General features: G+C 43.3%; 1 protein-coding gene across 1 annotated transcript in view; it reads right to left on the bottom strand.

The window, feature by feature from the left end:
• Nucleotides 1-335: 335 nt before the first annotated feature.
• Nucleotides 336-21792, bottom strand: part of DCAF12 (DDB1 and CUL4 associated factor 12) — a 33798-nt gene continuing 12341 nt past the window's right edge. The window contains exons 3-9 of the mRNA XM_035016463.1: nucleotides 13854-14060; nucleotides 12738-12798; nucleotides 8004-8197; nucleotides 6983-7048; nucleotides 5681-5843; nucleotides 1658-1836; nucleotides 336-1117 (exon numbers count right to left, since the gene is read on the bottom strand). Of these exons, the coding sequence (XP_034872354.1) occupies nucleotides 959-1117; nucleotides 1658-1836; nucleotides 5681-5843; nucleotides 6983-7048; nucleotides 8004-8197; nucleotides 12738-12798; nucleotides 13854-14060 (1029 nt within the window). The 3' untranslated portion in view covers nucleotides 336-958. The remainder of the gene's footprint in view (nucleotides 1118-1657; nucleotides 1837-5680; nucleotides 5844-6982; nucleotides 7049-8003; nucleotides 8198-12737; nucleotides 12799-13853; nucleotides 14061-21792) is intronic.

The following is a 21792-nucleotide window of genomic DNA, read 5'->3' as shown; positions in this document are numbered from 1 at the left end:
AGATACCAGACCAGGTCTTGTTTGAAGAAGGAAAAGGAAGGCTGGGATGGGGATTCTCGGTATACCAAGCTCTACCAAGCCTTCTGCAGCCTCCAGAACTGCATCCGGATGGAGACCCTGATATTTTAAGGGAGTGGCCACTGGCTAAGCAGATGGGAAATTAAAGTGGAAATGACACACAGAAGTATTCTCACCTGGGGAACACAAAGTTGGGAAGTTGGGTAGGGGACGGATCATTCCGGAGTCCTGGGATGAGCGTCACTAGGAAGCCTGCAATCTGATTCAAAGGGTTTTCCTGGTGGTGATTGTTTTTCTTTCTGTTTTTACTTCCTATAATCAGTGCTGTTAGACTTTTAAAAAACAAGATAAAGACTAGTCCCAAAGCTGACTCTGTGAATAAAGTTGTTTTTTTTATATAAATATTTTAATTACAAGTAATTCTTACTCCAGGTAATTTCAGCGACACACGGTGTTTGCAGGCACCCAAGTTCTCTCTCTCTCTCTCTCTCTCTCTCTCTCACACACACACACACACACACACACACACACACAGCCCCCAAACTTTCACAGAAAGTCTGACAGCAACCACATAATTATAAAGGAGCCCTACCTCTCAAGAATGAAGTAAGGGTGAGAATGAGTATGCCAGCCTAAAGAAGCGAAAGGGGAGAGTGTGTGTCACTTAAAGAAAAAATAAGAATTAACAATGTTTGGTTGAGAAGCCAGAAAGAAAAAAGACAGGAAAATTCGGATTACCAAAAGCAAAAGAAAAAAACCAACAACAAAACACTTCAGATTTCTGTACAGGGCTTCCTGTCAAGTGCCTAAGCCATAGGCAAACTCTCGTGTTCCCACTAAAATGAGGGCCTCACACAGTTGGAAGAAATCAAAAGAAACAAGAAAACGAAGGATGGAAGTTAGTGTAAATCTCTGCATTTTGGGAGTGAGTTAGTTGTCATTAACTCCAGAGCCCGGCATAGTTTCCATGGAGCCCTGAAGGGAGCGGTCCTCCTGCCACAAAGAGTTTCGTTCCGGACGAGTCATAGCAGTGGGTGTAAACAGCATTGGGGAAGAAATCAATGTCCGAAAAGTAATTCCTCCAGGTTTCATCATGATTCTACGGGAAGAAAACGAGACTCTGTTAGCGCCTCTAGGCCATGGGGCAGAGAAAAGGAAAGAAAGGGACAGGAATGCCTTCTGGTCTTAAGAGGAGAGGATCCTGCGTCTAATCTGATGTCAGGAGACTCTGACTGGTGCTCATGGGACTTGGAGCCTCATTTTTCCAAATGAACATTAGGGAGGAACTGAACAGGCTGAAGAACCGCTATATCAACCTAAGGTCTCAGGACGGCCAGAACCAAACTTTTTAGTAATTCAATGGCAGCCACAATGGGTGGATCCTTCACCTTCCTGCTCCATTATCACCTGCGGGGAATCCCAGTTAGCTTATCTTACTGGGCTTCAAGTTTTCCCATGGACATGTAGACACAGAAGCAAAATCAAGGGAAAGTGCCTTTCTCTGCTCTAAGGAGTGCCTCTTACCATTGAAAAATTATGTGGGTAGCTGATTTATCAGTGGGGGTGGGAGCAGGTGGGTAGACTGAAGAAAATTTTTCTGTCACTATTCAGTAACCATGTCAGGCAGGGGCTTACTCACCAGCCAGCCTCTGCCAGTAGTTAATTTAAGATTCTCCCCTGCTAGTCTGGGCTTGGACCCGTAACAAGCTGAGAGCCTCTCTTCCAGGAATCTCTGAGCTCGGATGTCATAGAACAGCAGGGAACCCTGCCCTGTGCCCACAGTGATGATGTGCTCATAAAAGCTCACTGACCGGATCCCTGAGAGAAAAGTAAACGGCAATGAGTAGGGAGAGCACACACTGACAGTCTGCTAACCTGTATTTCTCTGGCACTGAGTTCACATGGCACCTCCAAATACCAGACAGCCTTTCCCAGGTCTACGTGGCAAGTTAAGCTCATGTGAAAGCCTGAGAACCCTGGTGCCACAATGCCCATTCATACACTAACAGGAACCCTTCCATAAGCCCTAGAGAAGTACCTGAGGCCTGGTGATTCCTAAGATGCCTTTGGCCTAAGACCTTAAGTGTACCTGGAACCTTCCTCCCCTAGACTCACTAGGGAGTCATCTTTCATAACTCTAAACTCTCCTTCAGTATGTTTTCAACCTATACTGAAACAGGGTAATCTGCATATTTACAAATCATTGTATTAAAAAGGACTTCTTCCCATCTGACCTAAAACCACTACCATGGCACTGCAAGAGGTCTTTATCTGGTATTGCATCTGTGGATCAAATAAGTGCATGGGATACAAAGATGTCTCTTGGCACATAAGAGGTGCTTGATAATATCTGTGGAATCAGTATTTCCTTATTAGGCTACTCCTGTAATAATAACCAAATCTCATAAAGCTTTTTTTTTTTAAGATTTTATTTTAGGGGTGCCTGGGTGGCTCAGTTGGTTAAATATCAGACTCTTGATCTCAGCTCAGGTCCTGATCTCAGGGCTTTAAGTTCAGGCCCTGCATTGGGCTCCATGTTGGGCATGGAGCCTACTTTAAAAAAAAATCTTTAATTTTTAATTTTTTAAGATTTTTAAATTTTTTTTAAAGATTTTATTTATTTATTTGAAAAGAGAATGAGAGAGAGCGAGAGCGCACGTGCACACGAGAGGGGGGAGGGAGGGTCAGAGGGAGAAGCAGCCTCCCTGCTGAGCAGGGAGCCCAATGCCGGACTCGATCCCGGGACTCCAGGATCATGACCTGAGCCGAAGGCAGTCGCTTAACCGACTGAGCCACCCAGTGGCTTATTAAAATTAAAAAATCTTGGGGTGCCTGCGTGGCTCAGTCGGTTAAACGACTGCCTTCAGCTCAGGTCATGATCCTGGAGTCCCGGGATCGAGTCCCGCATCGGGCTCCCTGCTCGGCAGGGGGTCTGCTTCTCCCTCTGACCCTCACCCCTCTCATGCTCTCTCTCAAATAAATAAATAAAGTCTTTAAAAAAAAAAAAAAATCTCTCTACCCACCATGGGGCTCAAACTCACAATCCCAAAACAAGAATCGCATGCTACATCGACTGAGCCAGCCAGATACCCCTAAAGATTTTATTTTTAAGTAATCTCTACACCCAATATGGTACTTGAACCTAGAACTCAGAGGTCAAGAGTTGCATGCTCCACCAACTGAGCCCGCCAGGCGCCCCTCTTAAAGCTTTTTCATTATAGATGTTATTCCAGCCAAGCCTATTTATTCTTCCCCTTACAACTCTCACTGCACACATTATTCTCTCTGTTCTGCACCATGAGTGTCTTAACTATAATTGAAAACAAACCCCAAACAAAAGCCACTTTTGCAGTATCTGCATGAAAATAAACACTACTTGGAAAAGAGAGGCTAAATTGTAAACCATATTGTGGCTTTTAGGACTTCCAGGATAATACAGCCACATTTTTGCCTGAGAAGGGAAACAGTGAGATGAAGAAAATATACTTTGTTGGGGTGCCTGGGTGGCTCAGTCGTTAAGCGTCTGCCTTCGGCTCAGGTCATGATCCCAGGGTCCTGGGATCGAGCCCCGCATTGGGTTCCCTGCTCCACGGGAAGCCTGCTTCTCCCTCTCCCACTCCCCCTGCTTGTGTTCCCTCTCTCATGTGTCTCTGTCAAATAAATAAATAAAATCTTAAAAAAAAAAAAAGAAATATACTTTGTTAACCTGAATGATCTAGATTCTAGTCTATGGCTGTTATCCCACCAATCTGTATGATGTTGAGCCCGTTATTTAACTGCTCTGGGTCTCAGTCTCCTCATCTATAAAGCAGGGTTAACATTAACCTTACCTTTTCCTACCTGCTTCCCAAAGGGTTCTGGGTAAGATGAAGTAAGTTGGCAGATAAAGATATTTTGAAATCTTTTTTTTTTTAAGATTGTATTTATTTATTTGAGACAGAGAGAATGAGAGACAGAGAGCATGAGAGGGAGGAGGGTCAGAGGGAGAAGCAGACTCCCTGCCGAGCAGGGAGCCCGATGCGGGACTCGATCCCGGGACTCCAGGATCATGACCTGAGCCGAAGGCAGTCGCTTAACCAACTGAGCCACCCAGGCGCCCAAGATATTTTGAAATCTTAAAGTACAGTACAAACATAAGTCTTTTTATTCCTTGATAAAGAAAGATTGTTCTCAGAGAAAATATGTTATAAAAGATGGGAGGCTGAAGCTAAATTCACCCAGTGGTCAGAACTAAACTAAGTATTTTCTTCAGCTTTACTGAGGTATAACTGACAAACAATACACTGCACATATTTAAAGTACACAATTTAAAGTTTTAACATATATATATATATATCCACGACACTACCACCACAATCAAAATAACGAATATATCCACCATCCTCAAAAGTTTCCTCATGCCCTCAGTAAACTCCTCCTCACTGCACATCATCCCTTAGCATATATGAATTTTACAGTTCAGGCAGGGCACGAGCAAAAAATTACCACAGGACAGAAAGTCAAGATCTGTGAAAGAATATGAAAACCACCAATATCCTGACTATTGGTTTCCACTAAAGGCTTCACGTGGCCACAAATTTGCCTGTGGTGGCTTAAAGCTCTGCTGCCATTTGCAGGTTTTTAAGCTCTCTTCCTGAGTCACCAAACACCTCCACCAGGTTTCATAACCATCACTATACTTGTTTGGAAACCAATGTAGAAACTGAAAGTCAAAACCTATTTGCGGGCACCTGGGTGGCTCAGTCGTTAAGCGTCTGCCTTCGGCTCAGGTCATGATCCCGGGGTCCTGGGATCGAGTCCCGCATCGGGCTCCCTGCTCGGAGGGAAGCCTGCTTCTCCCTCTCCCACTCCCCCTGCTTGTGTTTCTGCTCTCGCTCTCTCTCTGTCAAATAAATAAATAAAATCTTAAAAAAAAAAACAAACCAAAAACCTATTTGCAATGCAGCTATAAGCCTCAGGGGCATAGTGGGACTTTTTTTTTTTTTTTGGTGCAAAATAGTGGTTTATTAAAGCACAGGGACAGGACCCACGGGCAGAAAGAGCTGCTGCCCCAGGGTCTTGAGGAGTGGCTGATTATAGACTCAGGAGTTGGGGGAAGGAAAAGGGAGGTTTCAAAAGAACTTTCATATGTTAAAGAGGACGGACCTACAAGATAGCAGAGGTCTTGCCATTGTCAAGTTAAGGCTGTTTTCCCCTCTAGCAAGGTATTAATATTAAGATAGTTGGGAGATCCCTGGAAGAATGTCACTCATGTCCCACCTAGGAGTGGGGGGTTGGGGGAGGTTGCAGGGTGTCAGCTTATGCTTTGTCTTCAGCTAGCCTTCTGCTCCCTCATCATTTCTCCCCTGAACAAATTTTTTTTTTTTTTTAGATTTTATTTATTTGACAGAGAGAGACACAGCAAGAGAGGGAACACAAGCAGAGGGAGTGGGAGAGGGAGAGGGAGAAGCAGGCCTCCCGTCAAGCAGGGAGCCGATGTGGGGCTCCATCCCAGGACCCCGGGATCATGACCTGAGCCAAAGGCAGACGCTTAATGACTGAGCCACCCAGGCGCCCCGCTCTGAACAATTTTAACCCTTAAATCTTTAAGGTTGTTGAAGGTGGAAGGTCTCATCTTCTGTAACATCTTCCTGTTGAATAGGGGCCATACCAGGACTCTTACCACTGCCTCGCTCCCTGGAGCAAACAGACTTGACGTTGTATGATGGCTGCCGTGGATCCAAGAAGGAGACATGAGCTTGGGAGCCCACTGCATATACTGACCATTCACTACCATAGGCCAGGCACACATTCTCACGGCAATACGGTAGTTTGGTGGAGAGGAGCTGAAACAGAGAAAAGAGTGATGCACCCATGGCAATACCAGAGAGCATACTACAGGGCAGTGTTCCTAGTTAGATGCCCAATTCTGTGGGCTTCCTTCATAGATAAGCCACACAAAGTCAGAGACAAAAAGACAAAAATAATGTCCTGTTCCATCACTAAGTAAATAAGAGAAAGAGAGGGTGATTGTAATATGCAATTAAGATCTCAGTACTTGAAGAGGGCTGATTAGGGGAAAAGATTAAGCTGGAATTAAATAATCAGAAGCAGAAAGGCCTAGACCTACGGCTTATTCCAGGAATAACCCCTGGGCACTAAAGCCAAGGTCACACTCTGTTCTCTGCCATGACCTTCTCTGCTACCACCCTCCTCACTGGTCTTCAGATAAAAGGGCTGATTTCTGGCTACCCTCAGCCTAGCTTCCCAATTGTACAGGAGTTGTACACTACAAAAAGCCCACTCACGGGACTGGCTCAACCTCAGCTAACAACACTCAGCCTTAACCCTGGATCCTTCTCATTCAGCCAATCTTTAGTGGCTGCCTACTGCATGTAAGGTACCAAGCAAGGTCAGTGGAGCTCAAAGGCTGCTTGACATGAAGTGGTCAGTAATTCCTGGAGCTATGCTTCCTCTTGAGAAAGAGTCTATCACAGAAGCAATAAGCAGCAAAGGCCTTTGGGACAAGAAGAGGGACTCACAGGTAGGTTTGACTTTATGCAGAGGTTGCTTGTAAAGATTATCAATATTCTCAATACCTATTATTTCAGAGATAGTTTATCTTAGTTTAATTGGTTTTCAGTTACTGGTGATTTCTAACTTCTAGGTTTTCCTGCCCTTTCAACATGCCAAATGGTCAATAATCCATAAGCAAATACTTAAATGCCTTGTGGACTGGAGGACGGCAAGCTGAAGGAGTCTCTCAGCAAGTCCTTGCAATGTTAAAGATTCTCCCCCTCCGATCTCTTTAAATGACTTTTAAGAGAGGCCTGTCAGACTCAGAATTCCATGCACTGTGCATTAACATGCCCAGACCTTTGGAAAACTGGTGCTTTAGACAAGGATGCAAAGGCTCAGAGAGAATAAAGGACTTTAACCAAAAGGTGAATTTTTAGGTAAAACCACTAAGTCATGTTCATCACACCTTAGACAGTGTATTTTCAGCCTTCCAGAGATGAAAATAACCATCCAGAGATACTGCTCCCAGTTCCTACAAGAGCAATGAAAAACAGGTTATATTTCAATCTGTAGCAACTAATAAACAGTAGTACGCAAGGAAAGATCTTGAAGGTTGGGGTCCTCCCATTCTTCATTCATTCTTATCCCCTGGGGGCCAGGGATTGTCAGCTCATCATCTCATTCTATGGAATGCAGCTGGACAGCATATTAAATCAAGGTTGCTTTTTGGGAGAACTCAAGAAGGAAGCCGGGTTCTAGCAGTAATGTAAACACCCATGATTCCAAAAGCTCTTACTATGCAATCATTCCCATGACATCCTGTTGGATAGTTCCAGCAGAGCACACACATGAAGGACAGTTTCATAAATGGCAGTATGAGAGCTTCTATGAGTGGAGGATCTAAATCTATCTCAAGGCCATAATTATGACCAGGAGATAGGAGATTAAGGGAACTACCCTTCAAAATGTAGCCTGATTCAGATTTTGGGATCTTTTCTCCTCCTTTGGCTCTGAGTCCCCATCCCAACGTTCTACTTAATACCCCCTCTTTCAGATCTGACTCAATGACTAGGTAAGACCTGCTGGCAGGTTGAGAAGAGGCAGTGAAGAATGAAAAGAAACTGAATACCAAAGAGAAAAAAGCGATAGTTTTTAGAGGCATGTATGAAAATCACACCCAAAATAGAGCACCTGCAAAGGCATGTGCAAATGAGAGACAGTCAAATCAGAGTGGCCCTAGGTGAACTCTGAGAAGCTGACCCACAAATATGGACCCTCCAGAAAAATACTGCAGAGCTCAATCCAAGGGATGGGTTCCATAATCTCAGTTGTAATTTTTTACCAGCAACCCTCAGCCTTCAATCCTCCATGGGCTCAGAACTAAGCTATGTTAGCAAGGACTGACTTGGAAGGAGAAGCCAAGTGCCAAGATGTAAGTCCAGAAGCTGAAGCAAGAGAAAGACACTTCCTCTTTGACGAGCTCATACCTTGTTCTTGTTGTTGAAGGCCAGAGCCCGGACCTTGCAGTTGTCAGGGTTTGTGTCCTCCTTGGGAATGTCCTTTAAGGCCTTGTGAGTAATGTGAGCATACACAGGGACCCGCGACACATTGTGCCTTGCATCACTTTTGGTCAACACATCGTCTGTCACCTCCCAGAGTCCCATAGAGCCATCACGTGAGCCTACAGGGCAAGGAGATCACAGATGTCAGACATACCCAACTCTCTATGGGACAGTCCTAAAGAAACCAAGATGTGCTTTCTTAGTCTAACTCTTTGTACATCATCCTCATGTGCACTAAAGCTTGGTCAGGTGGCCCACTGCAAAACAGAGAACAGTATACATTAACAGCTACAAGAGGAATGATTCAACTAAGATGTAGGACCTAAAATATAACCTTTAGCCTTTGGTGAGATTTTTTGAGAGAGAGAGTACTATACAGTTTGAGAAAGCTCAGTAATTTTCCAAGCCAAATGCTTAGGTCTCTTGGGCATGCATGCACAGGTGATGTCTGTTGGGCAGTAGGGTTTGGGACCCTCCACCTTAAATCAGTGGTGCTTAATCTCTTCTGACTGTATATGCCTCTGAGAGACCTAGGAATGTTAAAGACCCCTTTCTCTAGAGAAATACACAAAACACCACATTGTACATTCAATTTCAGTGAGGTTCATGAACCTCTTGAAGGCTTTCCATGGATCCACAGGGAACATAATTCCCATGTTAGAAATGACTGTATGGGGCACCTGGGTCAGTTGGTACAGCATGCCACTCTTGATCTCGGGGTCCTGAGTTCAAGGCCCATGTTGGATGCAGAGATTACTTAAAAAAATAAAGACTGTTCTACATAAAATGAATACTTAAAAAGTAGTCTTCCTTAGCACACAATAATGAAGCACTTAATTCCTTTCCAGGGGCACCTGGGTGGCTCAGTTGGTTAACCATCCCACTCCTGATCTCAGCTCAGGTCTTGATCTCAGGGTCCTGAGTTCAAGCCCCGCACTGGGCTCCACGCTGGGCGTGGAGCCTACCTAAAAATAACAAATAAATAGATAGATAGATAAAATAAGTAAAAATAAAATTCCTTTCCAGTAAAGTTATCTGCCAACTCTCCTTTAGACTAGAAGGTGCCCTTCCCAACACTGTAAATCTCCTGAATGCTTAGTAGTAAAATTTATCTAATGCGAGAAAAATATCATCCAATTTGTTTGCATCATAAGGCTTATGGGCAGGGATTCAAAGCAGAGGTTTTGTTACAAGTGAAATCTAGAAAACGGTTGAGAGAAGGACACATCTGGAGAACTATGCATGGTTTATTATGCAAATTAAAAAATAAAACTACACAAGTTTTATTATGAAAAATTCAAGCATACTGAAATCAACTGAAAGAATTTTACAATGAATTGTGCAATTACATCTATATCCTACAATCAACATTTTATTATACTTGGCACATTTATATATTCATCCCTCTGTATGATCCCATTTTAACCAACTAAAAAAATATGTACTGAAAAATGATTGGCAAGATATATTTCAAAATATTAACAGTGGTTATCCCTGGGTAGAGATATTGAAGATAATTCTTATTGCCTTTTTTGTTTTTCTGTATTAAAAAAATTTCTTATGGGGGGGCGCCTGGGTGGCTCAGTTGGTTAAGCGACTGCCTTCGGCTCAGATCATGATCCTGGAGTCCCGGGATCGAGTCCCGCATCGGGCTCCCTGCTCGGCAGGGAGTCTGCTTCTCCCTCTGACCCTCCTCCCTCTCATGCTCTCTGTCTCTCATTCTCTCTGTCTCAAATAAATAAATAAAAAATCTTAAAAAAAAAAAAAATTTCTTATGGGGGCGCTTGGGTGGCTCAGTTGATTAAGCGTCTGCCTTCCACTCAGGTCATGATCTCAGGGTCTTGGGATCAAGTCCTGCGTTGGGCTCCCTGCTCAGCACAGAGCCTGCTTCTCCCTCTCCCTCTGCTACTCCCCCTGCTTGTGCTTTCTGTCAAATAAATAAATCTTAAAATATATGTATAAAAAATTTATGATAAACACATATTACGTTTATAATAAGGAAAAATTATTTTTAAAATATTATTATTATTTTTCAAATATTTTATCCACCTATTTGCCAGAGAAAGAGAGAGAGGTGTGCATGCATGAGCGCACAAGCAGGGGGAGTGGAAGGCAGAATGAGAAGCAGGCTCCCTGCAGAGAGCCTGATGTGGGACTTGATCCCAGGACGCTGAGATCATGACCTGAGCCAAAGGCAGATGCCTAACCAACTGAGCCACCCAGGTGTCCCAGAAAAAATTATTTAAAGAACTAGTTTGGCAGCATCATGAAGACTGGATTGGAGGAGACAAGAATGGAAGCAGAGAAAAAATATGGAAGGATATTAGGGGTAATTCAAGATATAGATGATGAGCATGCTAGCAGAGAAGACAGAGAAGAAATTGTATCTAAGAAGTTTTTTTTGTTATGTTTTTCCTACTTATTGAAGTATAAGTGACATACAATGTTTATAAGAGATATTTCAGAAAACAGTACCAAAAAAAAAAAAAAAAAAAAAAAAGAAAACAGTATCAATGTGGCTTGGTAATCAAAGGAGACAAGATCCTAAGAGGAGTCTTAGTTTTCTGGCCGTGTACCTGTGTGGAAGGTAAAAGCAGTCACAAATGTATGCCAATGGGGGAGAGGGGATCTTGGAAGAAAGATGATGAGTATGAATATGCTGAGTCTGAGGTAGAATGTTCAGGGGTTAATACTCATCATCAAGTCTAAATATTAACATCGGTTAACAAGTATTGAGCATTTTCTTTTTTGTTGTTCTTTTTTTTTTTAGAGAGAGAGGGCAAGAGGGCAGAGGGAGGGGGAGAGAGAAAATCTTAAGCACAAGCCACGCCCAGCACAGAGCCCTACGTGAGGCTCAATCTCACAACCCTGAGATCATGACCTGGGCTGAAATCAAGAGACACTTAACTGACTGAGCCACCCAGGCGCCCCTAAGCATTTTCAAAACAGCAGCCACTATGCTGTATTTCCTCTAATCTTCTCAATGACCCTCTGAAGTATCCATGTTACAGATGAGGAAAACCAAATCTCAAAAAGCTTAAGTGGTCTTGCCCAAGACCACAGTGCTACTAAGTGGTAGGACCAGGATTCAAATTCGACCTCTAATATCAGAGCCAATGTTCTTAAAACCTGCTACACTGTTGAGAAAATGTAGACTTGGGAGTTATCAGCCTGAAAACATAGATGTTGGCAGGTTATCTGAAGGATGGGAGGCTCCCAAAGCAAAGCCAAGTCCTGGCTCCCAACAACCACATTTAATACAGGTTACTGTCATACTGAGCAAGGAGCCTAACGTGGGACTCGATCCCAGGACTCTGGGCACTAATCCCTATTATAAAGGTGACATGGGGGCACTTGGGTGGCTTAGTCATTTAAGCGTCTGCCTTCGACTCGGGTCATGATCCTGAAGTCCTGGGGTCGAGCCCCACATCGGGCTCCCTGCTCAGCGAGGAGTCTGCTTCTCCCTCTGCCCTCACCCTGCTCTTGTGCTCTCTATCAAATAAATAAAATCTTTTTTATTTTTATTTTTATTTTTTAAGATTTTATTTATTTGACAGAGAGGGAACATAAGAAGGGGGAAAGTTCTTGGAAAAGAACTGAAAGAAGAAATATTTATGTTCTCTTAGCTTTGTTAGTAGCAGTTCTTGTTTGTTTTTTTATTTAAAATGTTAATTAACATACAGTGCAATATTGGCTTCTGGAGTAGATGTTTGTTTGTTTTTAAGTTTCATTTGTTTAAGTAATCTCTACACCCAGCGTGGGGCTTGAACTCATGGCCCCAAGTTCAAGAGTCACATGCTTTTCCGACGGAGCCAGTCAGGCGCCCCTGTTGTAGCAGTACTAAGTATGGGCTTTGAAATCAGATCTGGATTCAGATCCTGATTCCACCTGTCACTATTTGTGTGGCCTCTGGCAGGTAATTATAACCTCTCAGAATTTAAATTTTCTCATTTGTGAAATGAGGCTAATAATGCAAACCTTTTAGTACTGTTCTGAAGATTATATGAAATAACATATGTGAGGCACTTAATTTAGCTACTATTATGATTATTTTTATTTGGGAATCTAGAACTGGGGGATAGTAATTTTACATATGGGTCCTGAGCAAAACTGGTTAGCACTCTGAGCCTACTTTCTAGGCTGCTGTGGGTATCCAGAAAGCATTTGTGTATCTCTAGATTACCTTCTCTACACTCATTTCCATATATTTTTTTCTGATGTCTACCACTGGGAAAGAAATTCCCCCAATCCTGTACAGCTTTCATCAACAAGAAACACACTATATAGTTGTACAGAAAATAACTACTCCTAATACTTTATATCAACTATGTCAAAACACTTTCACAACCACTGTCACAATGAAGCCCCACAAAAATGTTGTGGCTAACATGCTGTCACACATCCTTTTGGGAACAAGGCAGAGTACGAGTAATAAATGAAGAATGCTGGTAACTCCTCTTTCCAGATCAGGAATATACAAGGGAAATGACTTACCCAAGGACACACAGTAAGTAAGAGAAAGAGCCAATATTGGTAATAAGATTTCCTGGCCAATGGTCTGTTTACTGGGCTATTTCCAATCACAATACTATACCTTTCAACTTCTAGCCTCCCTCCCTCCCTGCCACATCAAAACTCCATACAAAAGGTCAATTTTACCAGACACCGCCATAGTATCACTGATCCATGCAATGGAAAAGATCCAGTCCTTGTGTCCATCCTTGGAGAGGAGTGAACGGTAGAGAGAGAGGGGGGGGAAAATTAGTAAAAAAGGATTACAACTCACACTCCTGAAAAGCATACAGTCTGACTGAAAATTATAATTCTGATCTCTGATGATCTTAACCCATAGGGCAGGATCCCACAATTTTTAACTTCTATCTTGAGGAGCTCAAAGCTGGAATGAAACTGGCATTCCTACGGGCAATGAACATGTCTGGTAGACACAGAGCTCTGGCCTTCTACATCTGGATGTCTTATTTTGGGCTCCTACATACAATCACCCACCTCTATCCCTCTAACCTCATCCTACCACTCTCCTCCGTGCTTCCTGGTACAACAGCTATACCATACCTCTTCACTGTTCCTCCTGTCTGGAACTCTTTTCCTCCGGACATCAACATGACTTGCACTCACTCTCACTTCTTCTGTCTCCCTACTCAAATGTCATTCTTATCAATGAGGACTTCCCTGACCATTTTCTGAAATAGCATTCTCCACCACTCTCTCTATCCCTTTAATCTGCCTTTACTCTTCTCCATGGCACTTATCACACTCTGACATACTGCTGGTAAATATTTATTGATCTATGTACTGGTTTATATGTCTCCCTCCACTAGAATGCAGGCTTCAAGAGGTGGGGAGCTTTATCTGTTTTATTCACTGCATGCCCCAGTGTCTAAAACAATTCCTGGACATAAAAAGCTCAATAAATAGTTGAATGATTTAATAAACTTTGCTCTCTGACTATGGGCAGTGGGAGATATATGGACACTGGATTAAAACACCAACCCACTGCTGCTGGCCCCCAAAGTATGCCACTCACCGCTTTATCAAACACACGCGCTCTCTGTCAATATACCTCCCTATGGGGGGAGTTCAGTCTCCATTCTGATATTTCTAACCTCACACCTCACCCCCATACCCTTGTAGTCAGCAGAAATCTAGAGGAAACTATTCCTTCCCAGGGGGCATGTGGGAGGAGGGTCCAAGTTACCTACCATGCTCTGCTAAAAAACAAAGCTACCTCTAACTACAGTTACTGGGGAAACTTACATCACCCACACACACAGGATCTAGTGTAGGTAGCCGGTAGATGGCAAGACTGTTGGGGTTGTCTCCTCCAGTGGCTAACAGAGTTCTAGAGGGATTCAGCTCGATGGCATGGATGCCACAGCCCTGCTGGGTCACACCTCCAGGCTCCCGGTCCTTCAGAATGGGAATCTTGGTGATCTGGCTTGTCTGCACGTCCACCACAAAGAGCTACAAGAAAATGGACACAGAAGCTGACAGTTTCTCTTTCATGTGGCTAACGCTGGGTATAAACACCCATTCACTCAATTATCCATCAAACTTTAATTAATGTCTACTACATGTTAGACCCTGGGAAATATTAAAGGCATAGTCAGGGCTATTAGTCAAATGAAATATGAAAATAAGAAAATACAACAGAGACAGGCATAATACATTACATGAACACAGATCAGCAAGCAAATTCTGCCTGGGATTTAAAGACAGCTTCAAAGAGGACGAGCATTAGACTATGGACCTAAAGAACCTGACTAAAGGTTTTCTGCCAGTTTGGACGTATTTTATGTATCTAATTCTCATCTACCCATGCACAGAAACTTATAAACAAAACAATTCCCGGGCGCCTGGGTGGCTCAGTTGGTTAAGCGACTGCCTTCGGCTCAGGTCATGATCCTGGAGTCCCGGGATCGAGTCCCGCATCGGGCTCCCTGCTCGGCAGGGAGTCTGCTTCTCCCTCTGACCCTCCTCCCTCTCATGTTCTCCGTCTCTCATTCTCTCTGTCTCAAATAAATAAATAAAATCTTTAAAAAAAAAAAAAAATTAGGTCTGCTGGAGTGACTGGAGACATGACAAGATAAGAGTTATCTGTCGCACACACACCATTCTCTTCTATGCCTCCATGTCTTTGTCATGTTGCTGCTTCTGCCTGAAATGCTCTTCTCCACCTCTTTTCCAACCTAACCCCTTTCCACTCTGCAAGATTTAACTCAGAGAAACATTTTATTGAAAAGATCAGACTCAGAGAAAGAACATTTCTGAGTCTTTATTAAACTCTTTATGGGATTAAATGATTCACTCTCTCATTCATTCAGCACCAACTAAAATACCAAGTACTGTTCTAGGTGCTAACAATGTGACCATGAACAAGAGAGAAACAATCTGTATCCTCATATACCTTAGTCTAGAAGTTAGCTTAAAATCCTCTCAGCAATTCTTGCGATGAAGCCAAATCATGTCAAATCTTTATATAAAGTAACCTACTGCTTGCACAGGAAAGAGATCTATGAAAGAAGAAACTATTCTTTCAGTTGGCTCCTTCCTCTCATCCTCTTTCTCATCACCTCTCTGGACAATTGCAACTGGTCTTTGCGCCTTCAGGCAAGGCTACCACCAAAACTATTCTCTATACTGTATTAGTCATCTTCATAAAAATGGCAATCCTCCCAATGTCAGTTAAAAATATCCATAGGTGGGACACCTGTGTGGCTGAGTCAGTAAAGCATCTGCCTTCAGTTCAGGTCATGATCCCAGGGTCCTGGGATGGAGTCCTGCATCGGGCCCCCTGCTCAGAGGAGAGCCTGCTTCTCTCTGCCCCTGCCCCAGGCTCTTGCGTGCATGCGCTCTCTCTCTCTCAAAAATAAATAAAAATACTTAAAATATATCCATAGGGGTGTATGGGTGGCTCAGTTGGTTGAGCTCTTATTTCTGCTCAGGTCATGGGCTCAGAGTCGTGGGGTTGGGCTCTGCATCAGGCTCTGCGCTCAGTGGGGAGTTGGCTTGGGGATTCTCTCTCCCCCACTCCCCCTGCCTTCATGTGCTCGCATGCACATGTTCTCTCTCTAAAATAAATCTTTAATTTGAGAGAGAGAGAGAGAGAATGAGCAGGGGGAAGGGCAGAGGGAGAGAATCTTTCAAGCAGACACCCCACTGAACAAGGAGACTGACAAGGGGCTCGATCCCACAACCCATAAGATCACCACTTGAGCTGAAACCAAGAGTCAGATGCCTAACTGAATGAGTCACCCAGGCGCCCCAATAAATAAATAAATCTTTAAAAAAGTCCACTGGTTCCTCTTTACCTAAATCTAAACTCCTTATCCTGGCATCAAGATTCCTCAATCTGGGGACGCCTGGGTGGCTCAGTCGGTTAAATGTCTGCTTTCGGCTCAGGTCATGATCCCAGGGCCCTGGGATCAAGCCCTGCATCAGGCTCCCTGCTCCACGGGAAGCCTGCTTCTCCCTCTGCCTCTGTGCTCTGTCTCGCTCTCAAATAAATAAATAAAATCTTAAAAAAAAAAAAAAGATTCCTCAATCTGGCCCCAATCTCTCTCTCTCTCTAGCTTTACATCCTGCCGTGGACCTATGCTCTAGAAATAACAGCTTAACAACTATTATTCACACACAAATTTTCAATGAAATGTAATTATTTTGTTTCATGCTCATGCTATTCACAATGCCAGAAATGCTTTTCCCTTCTTTTCTACACCCGGCCAGCTTGTACTTACCGTTCATGATTCAGTTCTGACATGTCCTCTCTGAATATCTCCTAAATATCTAGGCTGGTTAAGTTTTTCTCTTATAGGTTTTCCAGATAGCTCTCTTCTACAACACTTAGACTGTATCACGCTGCTTTAAAATCTTTGTCTCTCTCCCCCAGTAAGCTAATAACGTCCTCCCAATTCAAAGAGCAGGGGATTTATCTTATTTGCTTCTATAATCCTGCCTCAACAATGCAAAACTACGTAATAAGTGCTTGTAGAAGACACCTTTCAGGGAGGCCGCCCAACAATGTTAGGGGGACGCCACATGTAGGTGTCTGCTTGATGTAAGCCAGATCTCCAGATCAGAGATCCAGAGGTGGCCTCCTGGCTCAGGGAGGACCAGTCCAGAGGCTATACTGGGCTGATCAAATTCTCTCAGGAATGTGAAACTGGCTTGGTGGCACTAGACCAAACTGTCTGGATGGCTAATTTCTACCAAAGCCAGTCCCCAGAGAGAAGGAAACAGAAGAGAGGTAACATGAACATCCTTAGCTTCTAATGGTTTTCCAAGTCCTAGTTCTGTTTCATTCTGAGATCCAGAGATACTTCCTGCTTTTGGGGTTTGCGAACTATCCCTTCCAATAAACATGAGTGGGTTTCTTACTCTTTTAGAGCAAATGATCTCTAGACAACACAGCCCCTCAAATGTTTAATGAAGGAAAATTAACTGCCTACTTATACCTTTGTCATTTTGTGGGACAATACATCCATAACATGTTACCTTCTAGACTGATGATTCCCAAACTGATTATCACAATAACTTGGGGGAATTTTCTTTCTCAGAAAAACTATAAAACAAAAACAATTCCTAGGCCCTACCCTGAAACTCCTCCAATTAGAAATTTCTGACTTGGGGGCCTGTAAAACTGACTTTTCCTCCCAAGGATCTCCAGGTTAATCTGATGACTGCCCAGGTTTAACAAAGAACAAGTAACAGTTAATAGTAATACACTATTCTGATGTTTGTTTAGTTTCATATGGTGTAGTTTCATCTATTCTTAATGAAAAAGGGAAATGAAAAAGTTGGTAACAAGTCCAACCTCTCCAGTTTTGGGATTGGGAGACATCTAGACCCTTGCTATTCAAAGGAGCACTGGGGAACTTGTTAGAACCCAAGAATCCCAGGCCCCACCCTAGATCTGTTAAATCAGAATCTGGAGTTTCCCAAGATCTCCAGGTACACTGAAGCTTGAGAAACACTGATGTAGAGAGAATCTGCTCTGTATGCTAAGAGGAATGAATTTGGTAAGATACAAGAGTAACCTGAGCTGCAATGTGGAAAAATCCAAGTTTCTCCTATGAATTCTGAGGGCTGGCTAAAGCTTATTGTAGTCCACTGTGTTAGGCCATTCCTTTGTCTTTTTTTTTGTTTGTGTGTGTGGTGTTTTGTTTTGTTTTTTTTTTTTTTTGGCCTGTCTTAAAACAGAGCTCCATTTCTGCCATCCAGAAAATGTGTGGAGATAAGGTTTCAACTATTCATGTCCAAGAAAGTGTTAAGTCCAACCTCTCCAGTTTTGGGATTGGGAGAAATCTAGATTTGAATTTCACATTTGTTATCTATTAGCTGTGCGACCTTAGGCAAGTCAGTTAAACTTTTCAAATCCTGTTTCTTATCTATAAAACTAGAATATTTGCCTCTAGGGTTGCTAAGAGATCTAATAAAACAAAGTGCCTAGCACAGGGCTCAGCACAGATTTGGTGCTGAACAAGTAACAGTTAATAGTAATACACTATTCTGATGTTTGTTTAGTTTCATATGGTGTAGTTTCATCTATTCTTAATGAAAAAGGGAAATGAAAAAGTTGGTAACATTTGGGTCTCTAGAGGGCCCAGGAAACCAGGAGTTTACCCCCAACCTCACTCTTACAGAGGAATGACAAAGCACCACATGAAGGACAGAACCTTTTTGCTTTTTCCAAGGAAAGGAAAGGGATGGGAATGAGCAGCCACAGAGTATCTGCCCAAGCTCTCTGACAAGGGGCCAAAGCTTCATGCAGCTTCTGTAACAAATCCCAGAATGGGGCTGTTCTACATTAACCTACTGGGATTCCTGCCAGGAACTAGCAGCATGGCAAGGTAAGTTTTAGTCTCAATGGCTCCCTGCAGCCTACATTCCAGAGCAGAGGGGAAAAAAAGAAAGCAAAGTCCTTACAATCAGGAAGCTTATTAAGACTAGAAAGTACATCTCTGAATGCACTATAGTGTGCGCAGATACATGCAAAAGGAACATACATAGAAAGATCAAGGTAGCTTAATAAAATGGAGGAGCTCACAAAGTTTCTAAAACTCCAAAGTGTTTTAGCTGCAGCCTAATGAAGAAAGGAAAGCAAATCCACATAGATCACACAGACAACAAGATAAATTTTACGAAGTCAGACAGGAAAAGGCAACTAGACAGCCTAAGTCTGCTGAAAGTTGGATAAAGGGAAGACAACCGAAATTGAAGCAGAAGAATCCATTCCCTATCCCAAACCAAGAAGATGGGTAGGAGCAAAGAAGAGAGTCAGGATGAAGAAAAACAACAGAGAATGGTCAGACAATATATCAAAAATTAAACAGTGTAAACCCTACAACTTTCAATTTTAGGAACTTATGCTAAGGAAATAATGATGAGTAAACAGTTTTAACTAAAGTGCATTAATTTTGGGGCACCAGCCTGGCTCAGTCAGGTGGAGCATGTGACTCTTGATCTTGGGGTTGAGAGTTTGAGACCCACAATGGGCACATTGGGTGTAGAGATTAAAAAATTTAAAAATATATAAAATGAAGGGGCGCCTGGGTGGCTCAGTCAGTTAAGCATCTGCCTTCGGCTCAGGTCATGATCCCAGGGTCCTGGGATCGAGCCCCACATCGGGCTCCCTGCTCAGCAGGGAGCCTGCTTCTCCCTCTCCCTCAGCCTGCCACTCCCCCTGGTTGTGTTCTCTTTCTCTATCTCACTCTGTCAAATAAATAAATAAAATATTAAAAAAAATAAATGAGTATTTATTTTTTATTTACTTAGAGAGAGAGGAGGAGGGGAAGGGGGAAAGGGAGAGAATCTTAAGCAGGGTCCTTGCCCAGCACAGAGCCTGACTTGGGGCTTGATCTCACAACCCTGAGATATGACCTGAACCAAAATCAAGAGTTGGACGCTTAACCAACCAAGCCAACCGGGTGCACCTAAAATATATTTTTATTTATTTATTTGTTTTAAAGATTTTATTTGACAGAGACACAGCAAGAGAGGGAACACAAGCAGGGGGGCACCCAGGCACCCCCTAAAATAAATTTTTATTTTTTATTTTTATTTATTTATTTTTTAAAATACCATTTTATTCTTTTATTTTTTTTTAAAGATTTTATTTATTTATTTGAGAGAGAGAATGAGAGAGAGAGAGAGCACATGAGAGGGGGGAGGGTCAGAGGGAGAAGCAGACTCCCTGCCGAGCAGGGAGCCCGATGCGGGACTCCATCCAGGGACTCCAGGATCATGACCTGAGCCGAAGGCAGTCGCTTAACCAACTGAGCCACCCAGGCGCCCCTAAAATAAATTTTTAAATAGTGAAACACCACAGGAGCCTGGATATAGCCACATAACAGACTATTATAGAGCTTTTAAGAATGGGGTGCCCAGGGGTGCCTGGCTGCCTCAGTCGGAAGAACATGCCACTCTTGATCTCCAGGTGGTAAGTTCAAGCCCCACACTGGGTAAGATTACTTAATAAAAACTTAAAAGAGGAACGCCTGGGTGACTCAGTCGGTTAAGCCTCTGCTTTCGGCTCAGGTCATTATCCCAGGGTCCTGGGAACGAGTCCAGCATTGGACTCCTTGCTCAGCAGGGAGCCTGCTTTCCCCTCTCCCTCTGCTGCTCCCCCGCTTGTGCTCTCTCTCTCTCTGATAAATAAATAAAATCTTTAAAAATAAATAAATAAATAAAAGCTTAAAACAACAACAACAACAAAAGAATGGGCGCCTGGCTGGCTCAGTTAGTACAATACATGACTCTTGGGGCGCCTGGGTGGCTCAGTCGTTAAGCGTCTGCCTTCGGCTCAGGTCATGATCCCAGAGTCCTGGGATGGAGCCCCGCGTCGGGCTCACTGCTTGGCAGGAAGCCTGCTTCTCTCCCTCTCCCACTCCCCCTGCTTGTGTTCCCTCTCTCGCTGTGTCTCTGTCAAATAAATAAAATCTTTAAAAAAAAAAAAAAGAAGAACATGTGACTCTTGATCTTGGGGTCATGAATTCAAGCCCCTTGTTGGGGGTTGAGTTTACTTTAAAAAAAAAAAAGAAACGGAGTAGAGGATATTTATTAACAAGGAAAGATGTTCGGAGCGCCTAGGTGGCTTAGTCGTTAAGCATCTGCCTTCGGCATGGTCATGATCTCAGGGTCCTAGGATGGAGCCCCACATCGGGCTCTCTGCTCAGCGGGAAGCCTGCTTCTCCCTCTCCCACTCCCCCTCTTGTGTTCCCTCTCTCGCTGTGTCTCTCTCTGCCAAATAAATAAATAAAATCTTAAAAACAACAACAAAACATGGAAAGCTGTTCATGCTATGGTATTAAATGAATAAGCTTTTTTAAAAAAAATTTTTTTTTTTTAAGATTTTATTTATTTATTTGACAGAGAGAGACACAGCAAGACAGGGAACAGAAGCAGGGGGAGTGGGAGAGGGAGAAGCAGGCTTCCCGCTGAGCAGAGAGCCCAATGTGGGGCTCAATCCCAGGACCCTGGGATCATGACCGTGCCTAAGGCAGATGCTTAACGACTGAGTCACCCAGGCGCCCCAAAAAGATTTTATTTTTAAGTAATCTCCACAACCAACATGGAGCTTGAACTCACAACCCTGAGATCAAGAAGTTGCATGCTCTACTGACTGAGCCAGCCAGGTGCCCCCAATAAATTGATTTCTAATCCCTGATTCTGGAGGGCTCTGTTAAAAATGAAGTTAAGTCCTGAGGCACCTAGCTGCCTCAGTTGGTGGAGCATGCAACTATTGATCTATGAGTGTGAGTTCAAGCTCCATGTGGGGCATAGAGCCTACTAAAACAATAATAAATTAAAAAAAAAAACAAACCATAAAAGTAAGTCCCAAAGTCACCTTTAGCAAGACACCTAAGATTCTGCCTAGTACCCACCCCAAAGTCAACAAGTCTCTGACAGCATACCACAGAGGTTTAGCTATCTGAAGCACCTTGACAAACATTTGGTTAAAAAAACTCTTAGGGTGCCTGGGTGGCTCAGTTGTTGGGCATCGGTCTTCAGCTCAGGTTGTGATCCCAGGGTCCTGGGATCAAGCCCCACACTGGGCTCCCTGCTTGGCAGGGAACCTGCTTTTCCCTCTGCCTGCCACTCCCCCTGCTTGTGCTCACTACCCCCCGCCCCCCGATTTAAAAAAAAAAAAAAGAGAGAGAGAGAACCCAATTGAGTATTGCCTTTATATAATTACAAA

The sequence above is a fragment of the Mirounga leonina genome, unplaced genomic scaffold (genome assembly GCF_011800145.1).
Source record: "Mirounga leonina isolate KUSES-001 unplaced genomic scaffold, KU_Mleo_1.0 Mir_170, whole genome shotgun sequence".
NCBI classification, from domain to species: Eukaryota; Metazoa; Chordata; class Mammalia; order Carnivora; family Phocidae; genus Mirounga; species Mirounga leonina.
Note: the sequence above shows the minus strand (reverse complement) of the source record. Positions and strands in the feature narration are given on the sequence as shown.